The sequence below is a fragment of the Mustela nigripes genome, chromosome 4 (genome assembly GCF_022355385.1).
Source record: "Mustela nigripes isolate SB6536 chromosome 4, MUSNIG.SB6536, whole genome shotgun sequence".
Classification (NCBI taxonomy): Eukaryota; Metazoa; Chordata; class Mammalia; order Carnivora; family Mustelidae; genus Mustela; species Mustela nigripes.
Window position 1 is genome coordinate 292036 of NC_081560.1, and position 16250 is coordinate 308285.

Genomic DNA, 16250 nt, shown 5'->3' on the forward strand with positions numbered 1-16250 from the left:
ATTAAATATTTTTAAAAAAAAAAAAAGCAAGCATATTTTAGAACACATTATTTTTAAGCTACAAAAAATTTTAACTTTATACAAACTTCAAAATCATCCTCAAAACAAGCTGTATATTCATCTGCTCCAGCACTTTCTGAATCAAAGTCTTCCTTTTCCACTTCCTAGATGTAAAAACAAACACACAAAAAATTTAATCAATCACAAATTTGAACGTTGCAAATACATTGGGAAAATGTTTCCTAAGATATGATGTTGCTAATTTTAAAATGTATTTATAAAACTAACATAACCCAACAACAAATTCTCTAAGAAACACCTTGCTAATAGTAAATATGACCATAAAGAGAAAAAAGTTAAAGAACTTATCCTTTATGAGAAACCACTAAACTCTGATGAGACCAGTAGCACAAGGTACTTAGTGTGGCCCTCTCCTCACGGAGCAGCAGACAAGCTACACAAATCCTCGCGCCTCTGAATCAGAGCACACCTGGCCCGTGGCTCCCTCACTCCAGGCCGGAGAATAAACAGGGGAACCACTAAGTCCCACAGTGGGAGGGGTGCTCTGTCGGGCTCTGCATGTGTAGGGAGACTGCACCTGTCACCCTAAAGCCATCTTGGTCCAGGTACCAGGAAAACCAAGTAGAAACACATTCCAGGTTTCCAGGATAAGACAGTAGCAGAAATGAAACAGATGTTTGGAAAACTTGTATCTTCCCTCCCAAAGCTGTTTCTCTTCTTATCCACATCTGCTCCTCCATGTCGCAGGAGCCCCTCAGGCCCCAACCCTCCCCCGCCATCATCCTCAGCCCAGCACCCCCATCCCTGCCAGGTCCCCGTCCTTCTCAGGAAAGACACGTGATGACACCACACCCGCTTTCACACCGGGTACTCCTCAGCCCCACTGCATGGGCCCACACACCAGACATGCCCCGGAAGGGCTCTGGTTCCTGTGCTGGAGGGAAACAAGCATACCAGCAAGGGGGCACCTCTGGCACATGGGCAGCACGGGCTCGGGGTGCAAAGGGTTAGGGGACAGGGCCTGGCTTCAGAGGTAAGAAAGAAATGACCCCAATTTTCAGTGGTGAAACCTGGATGGATGTCAGCACCTCACCCAAAACAGACACAGAGGAGGGAGAGGGAGCCTACGGGAAGCGTGGCCAGACCATGGTGAGTGTGCACAGAAGACAGGGATGTGCAGGGGCGGACGGAGCTCGGGGAGCACCCAGGGACACGGTCGGCCAGCGGGGAGCGCGTCCATCATCGCTAGAGCCCGGGCCAGCGCTGTGCAGTCAAGTACGGCCCAAACCGGTGCTCGATGCCATAGAGACATCCAGCTGCCCCGTGTCTGACTTTCCAAAGACGCACATTCTCGTACGCCCACAGGACTGAGAGGGTTATTAAGGGCACCTCATCGCCTGGGGGTGGGAGAGTTATCTTATGCAGAGATTTCATAGGAAAAACTGTTCCCTAAAAGTGTTCCTTTTGGCACACCGGCACACAGGGTCACTGGACATTAGCGTGAACGACGCCCATCCCCTGTACTGCAGCAGTAGACGCGGCTCCTGCTAATCGATAATCAATGACAGAAACACACACACATGCTGAGCAGGAGCCTTAGGCAAAACTTGCAGCCTCGTGCTGCTGAACGCTGTTCCCGGGCACCGGAGCCCTGACACACACCCGCAGGGACTCTGTGACACACACTCACAGGGACTCTGCAACACTCCCAAGGCGATCCCGCCACTTGGCAAACACAGCACCCCAGGGCAGGCCACGCGCTCTGCCAGGGGACCGCAGGGCCGACACGCCACCTCTCTGTAGAGCTCGAACCCGCTGAGAACCAGGTTCCACCAGCAGCTGCTCAAGCGCCAACCGCCCCCCCCCCCGGGGACCCTGAGAGTACCCTGGCGCCGTACGGACCAGTCTTGGGAAGAACTACTCGGTTATCCCTGACCTCCCCTGACCTCCCCTTATAAAAAGATGGTGCCAGGACACCTGGGTGCTGCAGTCCATTATCGGCTGCCTTCGGCTCAGGGCATGACCCCAGGCTTCTGGGATCGAGTCCCACACTGGACTCCTTGCTCAGCGGGGAGCCTGCTTCTCCCTCTGCCTGCCATTCCCCCTGCTTGTCCTCTCTCTCTCTCCCTCCCGCTCCCTCTCTCTCTGATAAATAAATACATAAAATCTTTATTAAAAAATTTAAAAATTAAGGAAAGAGTGCCATTTCCTTGATCTCCCTGGTTTGGCATTTATTTCTGAAAATTATTAGTTACCCTGACTCTGTCTCACTGATAATGAATTACATCTTCTGAGAGGTCTCTAGTTGGTTTCTTCAATTCCCCTCAACCCTCTTGCATTTAAATACAGAGCAATGATGACAAGGCTGACTCTTTACTTAGCTAGAACCTCTGCCCAGCCTGCTCTTTTCAAAACCTCTCCCATCCCGCAGAGGAAGGCTGTGGCGTCCGCGCATGCGCAGTGAGCCATACCTCTCCCAGCCCTGACACTGGGACGCCTTCAATGCAACCTGGCATCTCCAACAAGAGCAACAGAAATGCCGGCAGAAGTCTGTTCCTCCAGCTATATGCAGAAGAATGAAACCGACCATTCTCTTACACCGTACACAAAGATAAACTCGAAATGGATAAAAGACCTCAATGTGAGACAGGAACCCACCAGAATCCTAGAGAAGAACACAGGCAGTAACCTCTTCGATATCAGCCACAGCAACTTCTTTCAAGATACGTCTCCAAAGGCAAAGAAAACAAAAGCGAAAATGAACTTTGGGGATTTCATCAAGATCAAAAGCTTCTGCACAGCAAAGGAAACAGTCAAGAAAACAAAGAGGCAACCCAAGGAATGGGAGAAGATATTTGCAAATGACAGTACAGACAAAAGGCTGATATCCAGGATCTATGAAGAACTCCTCAAACTCGACACACACAAAACAGATAATCATGTCAAAAAATGGGCAGAAGATATGAACAGAGACTTCTCCAATGAAGACATACAAATGGCTATCAGACACATGAAAAAATGTTCATCATCACGAGCCATCAGGGAGATTCAAATTAAAACCACATTGAGGGGTGCCTGGGTGGCTCAGTGGGTTAAGCCGCTGCCTTCGGCTCAGGTCATGATCTCAGGGTCCTGGGATTGAGTCCCGCATCGGGCTCTCTGCTCAGCAGGGAGCCTGCTTCCTCCTCTCTCTCTGCCTGCCGCTCTGCCTACTTGTGATCTCTCTCTGTCAAAAAAAAAAAAAAAACACCACATTGAGATACCAGCTTACATCAGTTAGAATGGCCAAAATTAGCAAGACAGGAAAGAACGTGTGTTGGAGAGGATGTGGAGAAAGGGGAACCCTCTTACACTGTTGGTGGGAAGGCAAGTTGGTGCAGCCACTTTGGAGAACAGTGTGGAGATTCCTCAAGAAATTAAAAATAGAACTTCCCTATAACCCTGCCATTGCACTCCTGGGTATTTACCCCAAAGATACAGATGTCATGAAAAGAAGGGCCATCTGTACCCCAATGTTCATAGCAGCAATGGCCACGGTCACCAAACCGTGGAAAGAACCAAGATGCCCTTCAGTGGACGAATGGATAAGGAAGATGTGGTCCATATACACTATGGAGTATGATGCCTCCATCAGAAAGGACGAATACCCAACTTTTGTAGCAACATGGACGGGACTGGAAGAGATTGTGCTGAGTGAAATAAGTCAAGCAGAGAGAGTCGATTATCATATGGTCTCACTTATGTGTGGAGCATAACAAATAGCATGGAGGACATGGGGAGTTAGAGAGGAGAAGGGAGTTGGGGGAAATTGGAAGGGGAGGTGAACCATGAGAGACTGTGGACTCTGAAAAACAACCCGAGGGTTTTGAAGGGGTGGGGGTGGGCGGTTGGGGAGCCAGGTGGTGGGTATTATGGAGAGCACGGATTGCATGGAGCACTGGGTGTGGTGCATAACCAATGAATTCTGTTACACTAAAAAGAAAAAAAAAAAACAGAAGTCTGTTCCTCCCCTTCACACCCATGTTCTGCTGTCTAAAAGGAGTAATAATCACCCTAATAAAAAGGGGCTATGAAAGCAAAGGCGCACCATTTGCAATGACATGAGTGGAACCAGAGGGTATTATGCTGAGTGAAATACGTCCATCAGAGAAAGACAGTTACATACGATCTGACGGATATGAGGACTTTGAAGACAGGATCATAGGGGAAGGGAGGGAAAAATGAAAGAGGAAACCAGAGAGGGAGACAAACCATAAGAGACTCTTAGTCTCAGGAAACAAACTGAGAGTTGCTGGGCAGGGGGGGCGCTGGGGGACGGACACCGGGGAGGGCACGTGCTGTGGTGAGTGCTGTGGACTGTGTAAGACTGATGAGCCACAGCACCCCTGAAACAAGTAATACATTAGATGTTAATGTTTAAAAAAAAAAGCAAACAGCCCCAAGTAAAAGCACATCTTCGGACGGGAGGACCGAATACGGAAGGACGGGCTCCCCTTACCGCCGTTTCTTCCCTCCCGTGCCTCGGTGCCAGCTTCCACACCAAGGCACCCTCTTCGCGGCTGTGCTGGAAGTCAGCGCCGAGGTCAGCCAACAAGGAGAGAGTCTCCAGGACAGCCCCAGAGCCCACCCGGGCCCCCCAGGGAGGCTGCCCTCAGTGGCTGAGGACTGGGGTTCTGGCCCCAAGGTAAAAATACAAGATTACCCAGGGCGAATAAGCTCTGTGCCTTGGGTTTCTCCTCTGAGAAGTGGGGATAAGAACAGGACAGTGGCTCCCTGCTCCCGCAAGGATGCGTGCCAAGACCCCCAGCAATGCCTAAAATGTGGATGGTACCAAATCCTATACATACCATGTTTTCTCTTGTACATACATACCTACGACAAAGTTTGATTTAAGAGATGAACAGCGATAACTGAGAATAAAGTAGAACAATTATAACAAGACACCAATACACTGAGACCTCTCAGTGTATCTTACTGTCCTGCACCTGCCCTTCCCGTGAGAACGTGAGATGACGAAATGCCCCGTGAAGACATGAAGGGAGAGCAGTGACACGGGTGTAGGACGCAGCGTAGGGAGCTGACACGTCGGGGGAGGGCCATCTGCCCCCAGACCACTGTTGACCACGGGTATCTGAAACCATGCATAAGGGGGCAGCAGCAGACCCACCTCCTAGTGACTGGGACAGATAAAGTGACCCTGTGCCGGCAAGGGAAACACCGATTTCCACCCCTGCTGTGGTCACCAGCGCGAGGAAGGCACAAGTCCTAGACATCACTACCCACAACTATTCGGTGCATAAGACTGCAGACAGAATGATGTGTTACCATGAAGAGAGTATGGAGCTTTCCATGTATCCAGAGAATTATTCTGGCACATTGTAGGCTTTTCATGAGGCTCAAGAATTAAAGAAAGATAAACTTGGTGTTAATGCTGTGAAACATATGACCTAATCATGGGCCAAAATGAGCTGTGAAATCCCTTCAAGAATCCTTCTGGAGGTCTACGGCCATACCAGCCTGAACGCGCCCGATCTCGTCTGATCTTGGAAGCTAAGCAGGGTCGGAAAAGATTGTAAAATGTCTTATTGATAATTTTCACATTGATTACATGTTGAATAATAATATTCCAGAAGTAGTGGATTATATAGCATGTTCTTAAAATGAATTTTGTTTCTTTTTGTGTTTTAATGTGACTACTAGAGAATCTATTATTATAAATGCGGCTCACATTATACTCGTGAATAGTGCTGATCTACAGCTCCTTAGAAGAATTGGAAGATATAAGGAAAACACTATAAAATCTGTAAATTTTCATCCAACTCCAGTTTCAGAATTTATCCACAAAAAGTGTGAGGCAGAGCTGGTCACTAGAACAATGACTTGGTAAGAACAAGGCGCTGCGTGGGCATGGGCGTGCGTGTGCAAGACAGAAAAAGGCAACCCTAACTCCCAAATACACACGTTCATGCACGAGGGTCAAAGCCTGTACAGCGAAAAGGTTACCTGGGAAGAAGTCGTTGAAAGGCTTTAGCTAGATGGCGAGTGATCCAACCACCCCCAAAACCGAATGAATAAAACACACCCGCATCAAAGTAACAAAAATTCCATGTGTTTCTGGGTATGCATATGGGATAAAGAGATACATAAAAATATGGCACAAGACATTAGAGATGATTATCTCAGGGTCGCTCAGGTTTCAGACAGCTACCAAGGAAAGTGACAGGAAAAATTTCCTTGGGATACGATACCCCCATCTGCTCACCACATCTCCTGCAACACCAACAACCGACTAGGAAAACAGCCGGACAGTAACGAGAACCCCAGCACCCGCCACCTCACCGTCACTACAGCTTCACCATGAAGATGATTCTGATGGTAATCACGACGGTGGGAAGGAAGTAAAGACCGGGCATCGCCCTCCACGCACAGGGACAGTCACGCGAGGGCAGGACCACGGTGGTGTGCCCGTGAGGTCGTCGGAGCCTGGGCCTCCCTGCGGGAAGACTTCAACACTGAGGCGGTTTGCTCACTTACCAGACGTCTGCCCTCTGTGGGGACAGCATGGGGACTCCTGTCTCCAGGAGCTGTCCCTTCCCCTGCGGGGCCTAACATGCGGCCAGCCGGGAAATGCTGTCGCTCTGTGCCCTAGTGAAAGGACGCGCCTGAGGCCCCATTCTCCTGGAACCCTCCACGTCTCCCTCTAATTCTGTATTTTGAGGCTCTCTTACCAAGGATGTGTTCGTTTACAACGGCGACATCTTCCTGCGAGCTCGTGATTCTGTCACTACAGAAGGTCCCCCCACAGGCACCAGGCTCGTCTCAGAGTCGGGCCCACTGCCCTGGGTGCAGCCTCTCTAGCTGTGACACGGGGCCACGTGGAGCAGCCTCTCTAGCTGCGACACGGGGCCACGTGGAGCTCCCTCTCGTCCGTTTTCCTACTTCCGAGCTCTTCGTATCTTTTCATCTAAACGCGTCAGCAGTGTCCTCCTGGAATTACCACTCGAACCCCCCGTCTGCCGGCAAGGGCTGCCGCAGGCTCTGCGCTCCGAGCCAAACGCAGACTCGGGGCTACTCTTGCCGCATAATAAAGTCAACATTAATGTCTTACCTTCCCTCTCGAGTCTTTATCTTTTCCATTATTTCTTACTAAATTCTCTGCATACCTAGGAAATAAGGTCAAATTCAAAAATTAACTTTCAACAAAGACTTGAAACATAAAGCATTTTACATCTCAGCGAAGACTCTTCTATCTGATCTAAGCTGCTAGGACGGGCAGATCTCCAGAGCCCGTCTCACTACAGCTGTGGGCACTAGGGTCTCCCTACATTGCTTGTAGGTCAGCAGCAAACCAAGAAAGAGCCTCAGCAGAGAGAAAAAACTACGTGTTTTAACAAAGTTGTGCATGTGTATGACTCTATCCCTACAAGAGTTCTAGAACACTCTGTAATTTTATTAGTCACTCCCAGAAAAAGCATGAGATCCTCCATCTGTAAGATCATGGACGGAGCAAGAGAATATTCTTCTAAGTGAAACAAGTCAGAGAAAGACAAACACCATATGACCTCACCCATATGTGGAATTTAAGAACTGAAAGAAATGAGCAAAGGGGGAAAAGGAGCAGCAAACCAAGAAACAGACTCTTCCCTCTGGAGAACACACGGCAGGTCCCCGGAGGGGAGGGCGGTGGGGAACGGGTGAAGAGGGAATGAGGCTAGCACCGGGCGGTGTGCAGACGGGCTCAATCACTGCACTGTACAAGGACACTAACATTATACTACACGGTAGCTACACTGGAATGTAAATAAAAACTTTTAGAAAATCTAGAGCTTATGTACAAAATGAGAATGTACACACCAACTCCAACCTGCAACCTTCACCAAACCCACACAAAAGAGGTGCTGTTGTTAGACTGACCCACGAACCAACAGCTCTGGAGGGTCACTCAACAGGCCCCACAGACGCAGACGTGCCACCCCAGCAGGCTGCTGCCCGAGCCCTGGCTGTGGCCAGACAGTCTCTGCGCTCCGACTAACAAACACTGGTCGGGGGCCCTGGCAGTGCAGATGGGGGCCAGGAGCCTGCCCGCAGACACTCCACCCTCCCCAGGCTCCACAGGCTGCAGGCCAGGAGCCCGCCTGCACACCCTCACCCCCCAAAGTAAGTGCTCCTCTCCAAGTTCACAGGAGCACATATGGAAAAGGACAGAATCAAGGGGCGCATGGGTGGCTCCGTCATTAAGCGCCTGCCTTCAGCTCAGGTCATGATCCCAGAATCCTGGGATCGAGCCCCACACCAGGCACCCTGTGTGGCAAGGAGCCGCTTCTCCCTCTGCTCCTCCCCGGCTGATGCTCTTTATGACAAATAAATAAATAAAACCTGGGAGAAAAAAAAAAAGGCAAAATGGAACTAGTAATTTATAACAAGCTCCAAGCTCTTCCAGTGCACCCAGACTGTAATTTGGAGGGGCTGCACCAGGGGAAGTGAAGTGCATCTATCGTTCACTCTCATTTACTGACTCTAATCAGGCCCCGTAAGAAACACGGTCTGCGGAAGCACAGCGCGCCCGACAGTCACCAGAGAGCGCACGGTCCTTCCCGGCTGCCGGTGGGATCTCGTCGTGAACTTGCGCCCCGACGTCGGTGCTCACTGCCCTAGGAAACAAAAATTCCACGACACTCATCAGCACAGCATAGTAAAGTCACCATGACTGTACGTTCTGTACAACAAGCGTGAACTCCGGATTTAACAAAAGCATCTCCACCACCGGTCTCTCCTGAAAGACTGTTTTTACCCGCTGTCTTCAATCACATAATTAACGTAAGGAAGAGGAGTAAAGGTGTACTAAAAGACGATCATACACTACCTCAGTAAGTAAAAGACATTTTTACTCATCAATTTCACATTACTTTCAGATAAATCTGACTAGTTCCTTACACGACTTAAAATTATAAACTTTCAAACATGATGTGGCTATCACATGGATTCATCCACCTATAAAAAGAAAATGTGAACAACTGATCTATAAATTCTACTTCTGTAATTCTCTTGAATTAAGTGAATCTGTGAAAATGAAATTAAAACCATTAGATTGCAAGCCAACAAATCCAGATAGGTGCTTTAAAGAGAGAGGCACACATTGAAATGGCCCGGAGGGAGGGGTATGAGGCAGGAATGGGACAGGTAAAGACCCAGGGGACCAGGGCCAGGGCATCCCTGGGGCAGAGAAAGCTCACAGCCCTGGGGACCGACCCATGAAGTGTGCAGAGCAGCAGGAGGCAGGAATGAATCACCCACCAAGAAAGGCAGCCTGGAGTGCAGTACACAATGTATACAAAAGCCTTGAAAACAGTTAAAGATATTCAAACACTTTCTTGCATCTATAAATACTTCCAGGAAATTATTCCTAGAATACAAACATGTATTAAGGTTTTCAATCTATTCATCAATAATTTATGAAATAAAAAATAATTAGTAACCCGAATGTCCCACATTAGGTTGCCTGTAAAATAAGTAAGGTTATGGCCACATGAAAGCGTACACCCACCGTAAAAGACTATTTCCCAGAATAAAGTGGAAAAATAGCAGGATTCCAACGTTGCCTTCATTTACATATAGGAAAAAGAATTTTAAGTACATACATACTTATTACAAAATGGATTACCTCTTGAGTCTGGGATCATAGATAAATTTTGGGTTTTTTTATTCTTTCTGTAAAATTTTTTCCAAAATTAACTGGAGGAAAGTATAATTACATGTTTAACAGGAAGAGCAGTCTGGCATCAGTCTATTAAGTAGATTGGAATAGGAAAAAAAAAATGAAATCAGTCATGCCAGGTAGGAAAAAATATGACTTAATGGCTGTCTAGGTATAAAGAAGAAGAAGAAAAAGTAGCTATGAGCAGCTCAGTGCCTTGTTCCCAAGCCGTGTGGGTGTTCCCAGCTGGCGGAGTGCTGGGCTGGAAAAAGATGCCCACAAGGGCCTGGGCAGTCACTGCCCCAGAAGCAGAAAGGAGCAGGGTCCATATTCAGCAGCAGTAAGAGAGGCATAATCACGCTGGATTCTTCTAATAAACAACTCATTATTCTAATAAACAAATCGTTATAGTTATTATGCTTAATCCTGACTTCTCCATCCCGAATGGGAGACCAGAGGAGGAGGCACCTGGCTGGCGCAGGCAGTAGAGCACTCCACCCCCAATCTCAGGGTTGTGAGCTTAAGCCCCACGCTGGGTACGAAACCAACTTAAAAAACAAACAAACAAAAACAAACAAACAAAAAAACAAGCCAGAAAGAAAAGAGAAGAGAAAAGTAAAGAAATGAAACGAAACGAAACTGGAGGAGGTACACAATTAAAATAACGGATCAAAAATCATACAGGGGGCGCCTGGACAGCTCAGTCAGTTAAGTGTCTGCCTTCGGCTCAGGTCATGATCTCAGGGTCCTGGGATCAAACCCACATCAAGCTCTCTGCCTGATGGGGCGCCTGCTTCCCCCTCTCTCTCTGCCTGTCACTCCCGCTGCCTGTGATCTCTCTCTGTCAAATAAATAAATAAAATATTTAAAAAACAAGAAAGAAAGAAATGGTACCTTGGACTCCCTTTTCTTAACATCTTCTCTCGACAGCCTCTCTTTCTTATCTGTGTTACTGGGGCGCCTCCCCTCGTCGAAATGAAAGCCTTCCTTGTGTCGCTTTTCCTTGTGTCTTTCTTCCCCTTCCTTGTCAGAGAAGGAACTAATCTTTTCTTTTGGATACTTTTCTCTTCTTTCCCTTGTGCTGCTTTTTTCTCCATGTTTCCTCTCTCGATCTGGCTCCTTCTGCTTCCTGGGTCTCCTTCCACCTTCCTCTTTATACAGCCAGTACTTCAGAGGATTGTCTTTGCTGTCGCCGTACTGCAGCTTTGAATGGGACAGATGGAAAACGCGTGAGCACACGAAACATGGGCTGCCAAGCTTCACACACGGGGTGGTAAAGGTGGCGAAGCCGCTTTGCCCTCACTCTTCCTTCCCGACTCTAGAAAGGAGCTTCTGGAAAGAAAAACCCAGCGCTGGTTACACAGCCCACAGGATAGTGGCGACACCACACTCCAGCCTTCACCCTGCTATGGAAAGCCACGTCCAAACCCCTCAGCACGGCAAGTACGCCCCCTCCTCCTCAGCTCCATCCTTGTCAGCCTTGCCACCTTCTCTCCGACTGTGAACGCACCTGGCACTCCATCAACCCCAGTCCCTCCTGTCACTTCTGAGAGCAGAGCATCACACACCCTGCCGACCTCTGTCCTTGGCAGTTCACATGTCTGCTCCCCAATAAGGGAGATTCTTAAAACTGGACACTACTAGGGGCGCCTGGGTGGCTCAGTGGGTTAAGCCGCTGCCTTCGGCTCAGGTCATGATCTCAGGGTCCTGGGATCGAGTCCCACATCGGGCTCTCTGCTCAGCGGGGAGCCTGCTTCCTTTTCTCTCTCTCTCTGCCTGCCTCTCAGTGTACTTGTGATTTCTCTCTGTCAAATAAATAAATAAAATCTTTAAAAAAAAAAAAAAAAACTGGACACTACTGTTAAGTCGTCACAGGTTCCCCAAGACCACCGTGGGTGCTCAGTGTAACTGCTGGCTTCTGTCACACGGCGATGCACAGCTCTGTGCAGAACACGCTGCCCAACACGTCAGACCTCTGGCCCAGACTCCCAGTTTCGGAAGCGTCATCAGTGTCTCAGCTGAACCCCAAGTGGGACTGCCCTTTCCTCCCACCCGGGCTCCTCTCCTCAGCCCAACAGTGGGTCGCTGCTCACTCTCCAGCCACAGGGCACTTACCCTCTTCTCGGCTCAGTCCCCGTGATCCCCGCTCCCGCCCCCCCTTCTAGGGCCACCCAGCAGCCTCCTGACCTCTCTCCTTCACCTGATTCCCACCAACTCCACCCGTCTCTGCCAGCACCACCTTCCTAAAGAAAAACATGCTGGCCAGCTCCACGAGCAGCTCCTTGGTCGGAAAGTCAGATTGCTACCACACATTTATCACCGAAATCAATCCTATGGGGATTAAAAGATTTAAGTGCTAAAAAAAATTATAAGGATCCAAAACAAAATACAGGCAACTACTTACGTAATCCTGTGTGGGTGGAAAAGGCTCTGTGAGCCTTACATCAACAACCAACAATGAAAGACCCGATACTTCATAACTGTAAACTTACTCATAAAAACAAAGTCCCACAAACAAAATTTGAAACAGAAGCGGGAACAGAAGTAACTAGCAGGGAGTTCATCTTTAAAGTACTCTTAGAATAAAATGCCCCATTAGGAAATAAGTAAACATACACAGGGAATGACTAACAGCGGGGCAGTGAGCCCTCGCATAAAACGCTCAGGAGTGCTTCTCTGTTCTGAATCAAATTAGCAAAGATTAAAAATTACGATCATGTCCAGTTGCTGCTTTGGACACGGGCAATTATACTCTGATGATATAAATAATTACAGCTTTTCTGTAGAGCAGTAAGTTTACATTTACTTTCATCTAGCAAGTTCATGTCCAAAATTCATCAGAGGAAAATAACTATGAATAAATGTAAAAACTTTACCTCATGGATGTCTTTATCATTAAAAAAAATTCAGAAGCAACCTAAGTGTCCCAAAAAAACCCAGATCAATACAACTATGACATACCAATAGTATACTGAGCAGCCATTAATATTATAGAGAAACAGGACTCAGAAAAATGTTCAAGTGTATCCAGTTTAAGGTTTATAAAAGAGTAAAAATCCAATTTAAGAAAACAAATAGATATATAGGCACATACATACGAATGCATATGTAAACCTACTCTGTTAGCGTGTATACTTAAATATTATCAGTAAGTATCTTGGGGTAGATTTGTTTTTATTTTCTTCTTATGGTTTATTTGAATTTTCTCAATTTTTCAAAAGCACCATTTATTTCTCTTGGAAAGAGAACAACACGTCTGTGCAAGGAAAGGTGAGACCTTCCTCAGACCTTGAATCCTGTGTGACAACCCTTTCCAAAAATGCTTCTAACAATGTGTGAACAGACTTGAGGGAGCCCTTCTGGGGGAGCCCGCGTACCTTTCTTTCTCTGTAGCGTCTCTCTCTCTCTTCGTCCCCCCTCTCAGCGTCTTCGTCTCTCCTCTCCTTCTCCTCCGTCCTCACTTTGCTTACTACAAAACAGAGTGTGTTTTTAACATCCCCAAACATCAGCACGTAGGAATGACCTTCTAACATCTTGCTGCCCGCTCTACCATACATACGTAGTGCACCACTGTGGAGTAGACGCTAACACATATGGAAACATATTCACCAATTAAAACACATCCTTCAATATCAAGCATGAAAAGTTCTAGAATCTAAACTTAAAATGGGCGAAAGAGGGAGATCACAACGGCAGCTGCCACTGAAGCAGCCTGGGAAAGATCAGACTGAGCCCTGGAAACTCGAGAGGGGCACCAGCCCACACACACATGCCAGCTGAGCACCTGGTCACTGACAGAGAGGCTCAGGAAGACAGAGCCCCATCCACTATGAAAAACTGGCCCAGTCACCAAGTGTTCGGAGGCCAAGAAAGAAATGCCTGCCTTGGGGGACAACAGGGGAACTGCACCAGCCCCACAGCCTCTAAGTGCCCACTGCTGAGGGCACCAGGCAGGGAGAAGGCCCTTGTGAGAAGGAGGCAGTCTGCAGCCCACCTGCCGGCAGCCACCCCTACCCACAATGTGAGATCTCTCCCTGATAGTGGAATTAGAGATTCGCTTTTGAACATGCACAGACCAAAAAAAAAAAAAAAAAGTCATAAGGTTTAAAATTAAGAGAATCAATAAATTAAGAGATGAGGACAAAACTAAATAGAAATCACTGAAACAAAGCGCATTCATTCAAAAAGTGCTTGTGGAGCACAGTCAGTGGGAGCCTGGGATATGAGAGACCCCAAACAGCAGGGGAGACAGGAGCAGCGGGGAGAAGAAGGGCCAGGCCCCGGGAGACTGCAGGAGAAAGACGGGGTCCAAGGGACTCCCAGGTCCTCTGACCAAAGGAAGGGAAGGATACAGCTGCCATCAACTGAAGTGGGGAAGGCCTTGGGGAAGCAGGATTTGCAGGGATTTCAGAAGCCCAGTTCAAGTTTGCAACATCTATCAGACATCAAAGGACAAGAGGGTATGCAAGCCTAGAGTTCAGAGATGAAACCCAGCTGGAAACCAAAACTTAGGAATCAAGAACAGATGACCAGGGTTTCTATCATGAGAAAGGACGCAGTCACTGACAGAGACAGAACAGCTACACTAGTCCAAAGACCACGGCCACACTTCACAGAAGGGAGGCTCAGACGACACAGGGCAGAGCCACATAAACGGCCAAAGAAAGGGGAAGGAAGGTCCAAACTATTCATATCAATAACGCACTGAGAAGACAAGATCCGGTAGCAACCAAAAAAGATCTGAGAACAAAAATGATGTTATTAAAAATGCATACCAAGAACATAAAAAAAAAAAATCACCCTAAAAAGAGGCAACGGGAGTAAGAGAGTTGCTGGTAAACATGCTGAGTGGTGACCCCGTTAACTCATAGTCCCTCCACCAAGGACGCCTCACCTAACACAAATGCACGCCCACGCTCCGGAGTGCACGGCTGCTGGGCTCTGCAGACCCGGGCAGCGGCCCGGGGAGCAGAAAGCAACAGTACCTAACACAGAACATGAACGAGGGGACTCGGTTTCCGTCCGGTTCATAACTAGGACCTCAAGCCTTTCTGACGAGTCTAAGAATTACTGTGTAATCTCTAAACATATTCCTTTTTGGTTACGTTAGCCAGTTAGAAGTTTTTAGAAGAACATATACTATTTGTATAGTACAAAAATGACAATACTTACATGGGAAGGGCAGTATGCACATTTACCTTAGAATTCCTGGGAATCAGATAAAAGCATTTAAATCTTGTTCAGAATAAGACTGACAATTTTGAGGAATTCCTATTAAAGAGCACTATTTGTTTATTTACAATGTCGGCTGAACTTTAGGTAGGTAATCTAAAATGTGTTTCAATAGTAAACCTCTAGCAAGTAATGAGAACATTGTTACTCTTTTCACTCACTGAAATGAGTTTTAAAAATGCCAAAAAGAAAGTTGAAAAGTGTACACACACACACACACACCCCGAGGCCTGTACCTTCAAGGTCAAGCTAAGCCACTTCTGCAAACCATGAAAGAAACACAGGATGAGCAGCGCGGGGAAAGAGGGCAAGGACCTGAGCACGAAGCTACGAAGCTACGAAGGTCCTTCAGCGAGACGGACAGGCTGCGGCCGTGGCTAAGCAGTGCCGCAGGAGGGACTCCAGAGCCGTGCAGCGGCCGCGGCTCCACGCGGGGACACGCACCTGCTCCCATCCTGTGCTCTGCCCTGTCCAGGGGCTGCCGGCCCAGCAGGTTATGGTGGGCCGCCGTCTGCCTGGGCTCCTCCCTTCTGGCTCTGCGGTCTCTGTCCTTGTCCCCCCTGTCTTTTCCTTTACTGTGAGACTTCTCTGTGTCCCGTTCTCGGGATTTCTCTTTATGCCTTTCCTTGTCCCGGTCTCTGGAGTCCTTTTTCCTCTCCCTTTGCTTTTCTCTGTCTCTGTCCCCATGAGGGTTGTCCCTGGAGGGGTGGCCGTCTCTCTCGCCAGGCCTCTCTCTGTACTTGGTGTCTCGGTCTGGGTCCTTGTGCTTGGGCTCTTTGTTTTCAGGGAGGTCCATTTCTGATTCCTTATGCAGCTTCTTTTCTCTGTGTTTCTTATCTTCCTTGGGAATACCTGATTGTGCAGCCTAAACCAGGAGAAAAAAAGCAAAATTTGGAATCTGGGTCACACTCAGTGAGAGGTCTTAACACTGGCTTCCACTGCTCTCCAGCCTAGCAAGTGGGGCCTGGAAGAAGGCTCTGAATCAGTCAGGGGAACAGACTGAGCTCGCCTACGACGGGCGACGGGTGCCCGTTTATTAGAGACATTCACGTTTGCTGGCAAGTCACAGCTGAGATACTACAGGGAACAGGAAGAAAAAGAACTGGATGTTGAGGCTTTGACTTACAGTCTCTGAGACACCACACTTGGGTCCAACTCAGGGAACAAGGACTGACCGCCACCCTCTTACAAAATTCTCAGGTCTTGATCTCAACCGGTTAACCTTAGAAATAAAGCTGCCAGTCACGCTACCAGCGGAAATGGGTTTCTTCGGGAACGGAGAGGATTGCATTCTGGGACAGTT

At 48.0% G+C, this 16250-nt stretch overlaps 1 protein-coding gene across 6 annotated transcripts in view; it reads right to left on the reverse strand.

The window, feature by feature from the left end:
• Positions 1-16250, reverse strand: part of DYNC2I1 (dynein 2 intermediate chain 1) — a 114447-nt gene that overhangs the window by 30251 nt on the left and 67946 nt on the right. For 5 of the 6 annotated variants that reach the window (XM_059395988.1, XM_059395992.1, XM_059395990.1 and 2 more), the window contains 6 exons: positions 15392-15812; positions 13093-13184; positions 10610-10918; positions 8596-8672; positions 7130-7184; positions 87-164 (listed from right to left, as the gene is read on the reverse strand). In XM_059395988.1, the coding sequence (XP_059251971.1) occupies positions 87-164; positions 7130-7184; positions 8596-8672; positions 10610-10918; positions 13093-13184; positions 15392-15812 (1032 nt within the window). Of the gene's footprint in view, positions 1-86; positions 165-2679; positions 2721-7129; positions 7185-8595; positions 8673-10609; positions 10919-13092; positions 13185-15391; positions 15813-16250 lie in introns of those variants that run through there. The other variant, XM_059395993.1, reaches the window with a different exon arrangement.